The 10,000-nt window shown below is 41.3% G+C and overlaps 1 gene segment (V, D, J or C); it reads right to left on the bottom strand.

The window, feature by feature from the left end:
- Positions 1 to 6,620: 6,620 nt before the first annotated feature.
- LOC131369897 (Ig kappa chain V region K29-213-like) lies at positions 6,621 to 7,102 on the bottom strand. The segment is given in 2 exon segments: positions 6,621 to 6,940; positions 7,039 to 7,102. Coding segments are annotated over 2 exon segments (369 nt in total).
- Positions 7,103 to 10,000: the final 2,898 nt, after the last annotated feature.

Genomic DNA, 10,000 nt, shown 5'->3' with positions numbered 1-10,000 from the left:
CCACGTCTATCAAGGAAGCGTGTCGGGTTTGTCGAACAGAACCAGCAGATCCTTTCTCTCATCCTCTCAGATGACTCTAATACCTCCACTTCAGCTCTGGGAGCTCGCTTTGCAATGTCTCCTGTCCTAGATGAGGATATAATGTTGTCTGCATTGGAAGATGAAGAGCTCAATGTGGACAACAAGCAGCAGTTAAACTGATACCACATTCTGTCGTGTTCGAAAACCTCCTGGAGGTGATTACATGTGCTGTTACTAAGCTTTACTTAGATTAGCCTGATGAAAGGTTAGCACTGTCTGCTCTGGGCTTGATGACTACTACCTAACTTCATTCCATGAAGGCGTCTCCCATTTTTTCCCCAGACATTCACACTGAGGTGTCGAGGTGGAATAATTCCTAATAGGCCTCTGGTATTCAGCCATTGTGGCCCTAGATGAACACGGGTATGTGACAATGCCTAGGGTTAAAGAGACACTTGCGAGAAATTCCCCCCCCTTCATCACCTACATGAAGAGAAAGTCTGCACTCCCATTGGAGCCCTGTCAGGCCAAGTCCGCCCTTATAGGAAAAGCCTACATGGCAGGGGTACCAGGCTGGCATGATAAAGGAGCTTGTTTGTAGTGAGGGGCTCACCAATGAGGTCACCAAAGGGCCACATATTTAGCCCTTTTGCCCATACCATCTGCCACTTCATGGCTGCATATGTTGCCATGGAGAAGTAATCTGATGGAGATAAAAGAAAAGAACAAAACCTTTCTTTCAAATTCCCCAAATTTCTCCATCACCTCTCTCAGACCACCTAGCAGCATGGACGCTTCTGCCAGGTGTGTCACAGTGGGTCGACAGTACTGTCGAAAAAGGCTACAGAATGTAGTTCACCTTCCATCCTCCTTCTTTCAAGGTGAAAGGGGCCATAGAGCATATTCACCTCCCAGATAGAGATTGGGGGATTCCATCCTTTTTGTAATAAAGTAAATCTGGCTAGGCCAATGCCTCTGTGCCACCCAGGTGCAGAGGGTACTCGGCTTATGGCTGTAGTGGCCAAAGCTTTTCTTTTGGGTGTGCTACACATGGCATTCGGGAGGGCTCCTATCTTTCTTGCACACATATTGCCTGAAGATGACAGTTGTATTTATTGTACTGTAACACTTCCTCCTGAAACTAAGAGGCTACCTTTGGTGGTCTGCAACATAAATCAGGGCAGTTTGAGCACCAGATTTTGAGCAGTTCGAGACCTGATTTTTCTCACTGAGAGTGATTTACACTCCAGAGTGCACGATCGGGAAGCAGGCTTCCTGCTGAGGGAATGGTATTTGCACCTAGCCATTCAGCAGGCATCCGATCGTGCTGTACCCCATGAGCCTCCTGGGACCCACCTCATCATGCTGCCTCACTGCTGATCTCTCAATCTCATAGTGCACCCCAACTCACAGAAAAAGAAAAGACTTTTTGTACTGCACCTTATAGATAAAACCCAGACTTTTGTTCACGATCTCTGGTGTGTCTGTTTTCTGCTCTCACAGCGTGAGTCACTACAACAATAACCAAAACACAATATCATTCAAAAGTAATGGAACACACAATTACATAAAAGAGACACAAACAAACACAGTCCAAAATTGTAATCTAAAACAAAGTTAAAACAGTCCAGGATTAACCGGGATAAACAGGGTAATCACAAGCAGATTTAGACTTTATTGTACCTGGAAAAGCTGCAAGAGCGTCATGGCAGCAGCACAGTTCACAAAATAATAAAATGATCTCCTCATCATGGCACCTGTTAGTGGGTGGGATATATTTGGCAGCAAGTGAAGGTTTTGTCCTCAAAGTTGATGTTAGAAGCAGGAAAAATGGACAAGCGTAAGGATTTGAGCGAGTTTCACAAGGGCCAGATTGTGATGGCTAGACCACTGGATCAGAGCATCTCCAAAACTGCAGCTCTTGTGGGGTGTTCCCGGTCTAAAGTGGTCAGTATCTATCAAAAGTGGTCCAAGGAAGGAACAGTGGTGAACCAGCAACAGAGTAATGGGTGGTCAAGGCTCATTGATGGACGTGGGGAACAAAGGCTGGCCCGTGTGATCCGATCCAACAGAGGGGTTCTGTTGCTCAAATTGCTAAAGAAGTTAATTCTGGTTCTTCTAAAAGGTGTCAGAATAGACAGTGCATCACAGTTTGTGGTGTATGGGGCTGCATAGCTGCAGACCAGTCAGGACGCTCATGCTGACTCCTGTGCACCACCAAAAGCTCCAACAATGAGCATCAGCACTGGACCATGGAGCAATGGAAGAAGGTGGCCTGGTCTGATGAATCACATTTTCTTTTACATCACGTGGATGACCGGGTGCGTGTGAATCGCTTACCTGGGGAACACATGGCACCAGGAAGCACTATGGGAAGAAGGCGAGCCGGCGGAGGCAGTGTCATGCCATGGACAATGTTCTGCTGGGAAACCTTGGGTCCTACCATCCATGTGGATGTTACTTTGACATGTATCACCTGCTTAAGCATTGCTGCAGACCATGTACACCCTTTTGCCCCACTTTACCACTTACAGGGCTTAAAGGATCTGATGCTAACATCTTGACACCAGATACCACAGCACACCTTCAGGGATCTAGTGGAGTCCATGCCTCGACGGGTCAGGGCTGTTTTGGCAGCAAAAGGAGAACACAACATTGGGCAGGTGGTCATAATATTATGGCTGATCAGTGTATATGTGGAATTTCATGGGAGTCAGCATACCAGTGCTGCTAAAGAGATAAATCCCAGCATGAGTAACAGGAAGCCTAAAGAAATGTGGAAATGTGGAAAATAAACTAGTCACTGTGTGAAAGCTGAAAGATGTTGCTAGCTAACAAAACACTGGTGACTAGCCATGTGAACTCCACTCAGTAAAACACTCTGTATGAGTGAAATACTCAGTAATTCAATAATGTTGCTATGGTGATATGATACTGTACAAAATACTCATGTAGAATTCCTGATTATTTTATTGATAAAGGGTTTTAGGCAGAAGATACACGTTAAAACACATTCCTGTCAGAGAGGAGCTACAGTTACAGACTGACGAGGGAGCGCGTGAGTATCGCCTCAGCACGAGATTCTTAAAGAGACAGTACCAAATTAAACACATTCCCATTAACACCTAAAACTCCAAAAAACTCATCTAAAACCCAATAAAAGACACGAACAACTAGATATAATGATATAAGGAAAATAAAACTAAAGATTTCGTGCAATTACTTTTAAAATTAACAATAAAAAATATAGAAATTGAGGTAACTTTAAACTTTTTACATATCTCACTACCCAGAAAGGGACATCACAGACTTAACACGTGATTAAATTAACCCTTTATATTCCAAAGATCAACTCTGATAACATTTAAGCTTAAATGTCCCACCTTACACTTTATTTACTCCACTATTGTACTATATTTTGTATATAACCTATAAAACAGCCTCCTGTGCTTCATTTTGCGCTTTATCACACCGCACTGTGGATTAATTTCCTATATGGACACACCTCATGTTTATTTCTTATGAATCATTAAAACCAGGATGTGAAAGTGAGAAATAATGAGAAGTTACTTACTGTTCCCAGTACTTACAGTACTGGGAAATATGTTCAGTGCTGGTTTGCCACAACAGTTTGCCAGTAGTGGTGAACTTCTATCAGTCTTCTGGTATTTCTATCGATCTTCTGGTAACACGTCTGCCATTAGTGACAAACATGTCCAAATATTGTTTGCCACAGACGGTAGTTTTGGCAATAGAAAGAGATTAGTAATTTATCCTTGTTATTTTATTTTTATTTTGCTTAATGTACAATATACATTTACCTGCCTCTTCGCCTGAGTAACTACATTTCCCAAGATTACATACATCTCAAGTGAATTATCAGTGAGGAATAACATCAAGAGTTGAGAGAGACCCAAGAGAAAGTACCATTAAAAGTGTTGAAGAAGAGAAAGTTCCAATAAAAATCATTCAAAAACATTTAAGGCAGGACATGGTGTTGGAGAGAGGTGGAGAGGGAATATGTTACTTTATTAATCTGTTAGAATATTATAGAGAAAATGATCTCAGAAGAGCTGGGTTTTCATTAGATCTGCTGATTAATGAGTTTGGGTCATTCCATGTCAACAATTTATGACAAATTTCCCTGCATCACATTTTCCATTATTTTTATTTTGTCTGGTGAAAGTCACTAAAACTAGAGTTTGTCTAATCCATAAACAGGAATTATTAATTGTATTGCACTGTGAAGAATCTCGAGATACAGTCACAAGCTACATCTGGAACTTGGCTACATCTCGCACTTGGGCAGCAACTTAGTAATGGTTATGTGTAGCACTGTTTCCAACCGCGACCTGAACCTGAATGAACAAATCACACTCATTCAAACAAATGAATGAGATTGTTTAAACTCTGAACAGGAGCAGGAGGTGATTGGTCAAACTTTATGTAGCAATGGCTGGGATTGGTCAAAGTTTCAGCAGAAGTGTGCAGAATTTGTTAATTATTCTGCAGGAGCAGATGGGATTGGACAAATGTTCTTCAAGAGAGAATGGGATTGATCAAAATTTTTGCAGGAGTTGTTGTGGTGGAGTTTCTCAAAGTTTCTGCTTAAGTGGACAGAATTGGTCAGTTATTCTGCAGGAGCCAGTAAGATTGGTCAACTTTTTGCAAGAGTGGGTGGGAAGGGTTAAACTTCATGTAGGAGTGGGTGAGATTGGAGATACTTTGAGCAGAAGTTTGGGACTGGTCAGGAGCAGGCAGGACTGGTCAGAGTTTCTGTGTGCTTGTTGTAGTGGTCAGGTTGTTGACTGTGCTGCTGATGTTGCAGTGTTTTTGTGAAATCTCTACAGAAAAACATTTTTTACATTTCACATTCAATCAAATCAAGAAACTGCAAATCACTGGTGTTAATAATTAATGTAGAAATTCAACCCAGTGCCTTACAGAGTTTCTAATTAATGTCATCTAGTTACAAATAAAGAATCATTGAGATGTTTCACACAAACTGCTGTATAACTCAGGGTCATCTGTCCAGAACTGAAATAAATGAAGATATTTTAAAATGTTTATTTTTTCTACTGATTTCAAATAATTATCTGATTTATACTCATTAAAGATTGTTAAAGGGAGTTTATTATTATCTAATTGTTTGTTAATAAGTAAGATATGTTCAGTTAAAGTGTGTTTTCTCTGGTCCACAGTGTGTGTGTGTGTGTGTGTATGTGTGTGTGTGTGTGTGTGTGTGTATGTGTGTGTGTGTGTGTGTGTGTGTGTATTAGTGTGTGTGTGTGTGTGTGTGTGTATTAGTGTGTGTGTGTGTGTGTATTAGTGTGTGTATTAGTGTGTGTGTGTGTGTATTAGTGTGTGTGTGTGTGTGTGTATTAGTGTGTGTGTGTATTAGTGAGTTAGTGTGGTGTGTTTTCTCTGGTCCACAGTGTGTGTGTGTGTGTGTGTGTGTGTGCATTAGTGAGTTAGTGTGGTGTGTTTTCTCTGGTCCACAGTGTGTGTGTGTGTGTGTGTGTATTAGTGAGTTAGTGTGGTGTGTTTTCTCTGGTCCACAGTGTGTGTGTGTGTGTGTGTGTGTATTAGTGTGTTAGTGTGGTGTGTTTTCTCTGGTCCACAGTGTGTGTGTGTGTGTGTGTGTGTGTGTATTAGTGTGTTAGTGTGGTGTGTTTTCTCTGGTCCACAGTGTGTGTGTGTGTGTGTATTAGTGTGTGTGTGTATTAGTGAGTTAGTGTGGTGTGTTTTCTCTGGTCCACAGTGTGTGTGTGTGTGTGCATTAGTGAGTTAGTGTGGTGTGTTTTCTCTGGTCCACAGTGTGTGTGTGTGTGTGTGTGTGTGTATTAGTGAGTTAGTGTGGTGTGTTTTCTCTGGTCCACAGTGTGTGTGTGTGTGTGTGTGTATTAGTGAGTTAGTGTGGTGTGTTTTCTCTGGTCCACAGTGAGTGTGTGTTTGTGTGTGTGTGTATTAGTGAGTTAGTGTGGTGTGTTTTCTCTGGTCCACAGTGTGTGTGTGTGTGTATTAGTGTGTTAGTGTGGTGTGTCTTCTCTGGTCCACAGTGTGTGTGTGTGTGTGTATTAGTGAGTTAGTGTGGTGTGTCTTCTCTGGTCCACAGTGTGTGTGTGTGTGTGTATTAGTGAGTTAGTGTGGTGTGTCTTCTCTGGTCCACAGTGTGTGTGTGTGTGTGTGTGTGTGTATTAGTGAGTTAGTGTGGTGTGTCTTCTCTGGTCCACAGTGTGTGTGTGTGTGTGTGTGTATTAGTGAGTTAGTGTGGTGTGTCTTCTCTGGTCCACAGTGTGTGTGTGTGTGTGTGTATTAGTGTGTTAGTGTGGTGTGTTTTATCTGGTCCACAGTGTGTGTGTGTGTGTGTGTGTATTAGTGTGTTAGTGTGGTGTGTTTTCTCTGGTCCACAGTGTGTGTGTGTGTATGTGTGTGTGTGTGTGTGTGTGTATTAGTGTGTTAGTGTGGTGTGTTTTCTCTGGTCCACAGTGTGTGTCATTGTGCTGTATCACATCCTCCCCCTCAGCACCTGCAGTCTCTCCCAGCTGCAGCAGTGCTTCTCTGTGTACTCTCACTGACCGAGGTTTTTGTACCACGCTCTAACACTGTGTGAACACTCCACCACTATGGTAACTCTGACAGTAGTAATCTCCTGTATCTTCAGTCTGGACTCCACTGATGGTCAGAGTGAAGTCAGTATTAGATCCACTGCCTTTGAAACGAGCTGGAGTCCCTGACTGTAAGCTAGTAGCATAGTAGATCAGGAGTTTAGGAGCTTCTCCAGGTTTCTGCAGGTACCAGGCGAGACGGTTACCATTATACACACTGCTACTGGTTCTACAGTTGATGGTGACGGTGTTTCCTGGAGCAACAGTTTGCACTGAAGGAGTCTGAGTCACAGTCACCTGACCTCTGGATCCTGAAGAGAAACATAGATTGTGTTTCTGTGCTCTAAAGTGGTGTAGAATTAGTATGAAATGAAGTGTGTGAGGCTGTGAGTTGATGTTAAACTCTCACCTTGAGTCCAGAGGGCCAGTGTGCAGATGAAGACGCTGATCAAAGTCATGGTTGCTGTGGGTGAAGTTGCTGAGCAGCAGCTCTCAGTCATGTCAGTCTCAGTCAAGTGTTAAAGTCACAGGGCTATAAACACTCACAGAGCACTGAAGCATGGACCACCAATTGCTATTCTGGGAAAAATGAAACTATTCAGTCCTGTTCATGCAAATCTCACTTACACCTCACTGCTCTCTCTCTCTCTCTCTCTCTCTCTCTCTCTCTCTCTCTCTCTCTCTCTCTGTGTCTTTTTCTCTCTCTGGACCCTGCATTTAAACAGCTCTGGATATAATATAAATTGTCTTCTGAAGTTTGACTCTTTTCATACACCATATCATGAACCTTATTCTAACTTAATTATTACACAGACACAGTCATGAAATCAAGCATCATTCATCACATTCTTTTAAATCTGGAACACTCTCCACGTCTTCAACACTACTACAGAAAAACTGTGTGAAACTTTATAAGAAGTCAATTTACACTTAATTTACTAAATTTGATTTGAGATAGAGGAGCATCAGTACTAGGAGGACAATCCCACAGATACAGAGTATTCTTAACTTTATGAGACCAGAACAGTCCAAACAATTCCTGGATCCTGCTGGAATCATGAATCCTGTCTTCCATGGAATTTCCAGCTGTTTAGGAGCTGCCTGATTTCAGTATTGAATGTATTTATGGTGACACACTGCACCCTGGTGGTGAAGGACTCGTGTAAATGTAGACACTTTTCTAACAGAAGCTACTGTGGGAAAATATTCAGAGGACAAAAAAGCTGTAGTTCTTCAAATGGAACAAAACCTCTGTGAATGAAACCCACCTTCACTGTCACAACACTGATTTATATACAACTCCCATGATCCTCAGCCTGCAACTTCATCACATGACCTCCAGTCAAGCTGTTCACAGTCACCAGATTACTAATGACACTCAGCTGTTTGTACTCACACTACTCCCTTTAAATAATCATAGGATGTACCACAAAGCAGGATTTCAGAGTTAAACTCATAACCCAAAGTTACACTCTCACAGATTTTAAGCTGGGTAGATCGCCATGGCAACATACTGTACACAGCTAACCTGCTCTGGGGCAGGATCAATTCAAGATAACCACAATGAGGGATTAGTAAAACATCACCGTTCTTCAGGGATCTCATGGAGCTCAGGACTCGTATTGTGAAAGGATCCTTTAGGGTTTCATAATCCTGAAATTCTTTAGATATACAGTTTTATGGTTTTACATATATATATATATATATAGTTTTAGTGTTTATAGTCTATAGTTTATTCTCATAGATTGCTTACAAAATCACACAGGTATGCAGGGACAGGCATTAAAATGGTTTAGATCCTACCTGTCTGATCGATACCTTTTTGTAGATTTAAATGGAGAACTGTCCAGTGTAGTGCCAGTGAAATACGGGGTCCCACAAGGGTCAGTTTTAGGACCTCTGCTTTTTTCAGTATACATGCTTCCCTTGGGTAACATCATTAGAAGGCATGGGATTAGTTTCCATTGTTATGCTGATGATACCCAGTTATATATCTCATCAAAACCAGATGAATTATGTAAATTGTCTAGATTAACTGAGTGTGTTAAAGATAATAAAGATTGGATGACCGATAAGTTCCTATTATTAAATTCTGATAAGACAGAGATATTACTTATTGGTCCAAAAACCAATACACAGAAGCTCTCACAATTCAGCTTGCTTTTAGAAGGATGTACTGTTACTACTAGCTCAACAGTGAAAGACCTGGGCGTAATATTAGACAGCAACTTATCCTTTTAAAATCATATTTCCAATATCACAAAAACAGCCTTCTTCCATCTTAGAAATATTGCCAAGCTTAGGAACATTTTATCTGTATCTGATGCAGAAAAACTAGTTCATGCATTCCTGACCTCCAGACTGGACTACTGTAATGCATTACTAGGTGGTTGTCCTGCATCTTCAATAAACAAGCTACAGTTAGTCCAGAATGCAGCCGCCAGAGTTCTTACCAGATCAAGAAAATATGATCATATAACCCCAATATTATCATCCCCGCACTGGCTACCTGTTAAACTTAGAATCGATTATAAACTAGCACTACTTACATTCAAGGCTCTAATTGGTTTCGCTCCCACGTATCTCTCCGGTCTTCTGACACGCTACAATCTGCTACATTACTTAAGATCTGAAAATTCTAGATTTCTGGTAGTTCCCAGAATATCAAAGTCTACAAAAGGGTGTAGAGCGTTTTCGTATTTAGCTCCTAAACTTTGGAATAGTCTTCCTGACAGTGTTCGGGGCTCAGACACAGTCTCCCAGTTTAAACATGGACTAAAGACTTATCTCTTTATCCTGGCATACATTTAACACATCCCATAACCTTGTGCTCCAGTACATCTGATTAAATACACATTATCATCTAGTGCTGCTAATATTATGAACAGCAGCTATGCTAATTACTTTCCACTTGTTTCCCTTCTTCTACCCATCCCGAGGCATACAGAGATTGCTTTGAGACAATGCTCTTTGTTAAAAGCGCTATACAAATAAAATTGAATTGAATTGAATTTTTTTTTTTAAATTAAAGAATAGCTGGAAAAAAGGTGCTATAAATACGACACTTGAAGTGCTGGATCTATTGACAAATGACAGCGAGGCTAATGTTTTTCCATTTGAGTCCTCATCTGAATACTGATCAGGAATACCTTATATCATCTGAAAGGTACGGAAACACTCATTTGTTATGTATTATTCTTCAGTTTGGTGGAAAATTATCAATCTGTTTATTGCCGAAAGTGCCGTGTCGCTCTTGTGCCCCACTTCAAACTGAAAGCTCTTCCAGCTGTGGCATGATGCACATGAGTGTAACTGGTGTAGTTACTGGTGTTGTTTTTCTTTCTTATTTTATGTTCGTATTAATTTTTCTA

Source organism: Hemibagrus wyckioides, linkage group LG19 (genome assembly GCF_019097595.1).
Source record: "Hemibagrus wyckioides isolate EC202008001 linkage group LG19, SWU_Hwy_1.0, whole genome shotgun sequence".
Taxonomy (NCBI): Eukaryota; Metazoa; Chordata; class Actinopteri; order Siluriformes; family Bagridae; genus Hemibagrus; species Hemibagrus wyckioides.
The sequence above is the reverse complement of the archived record's forward strand: the minus strand, read 5'-3'. Positions and strand labels throughout refer to the sequence as shown.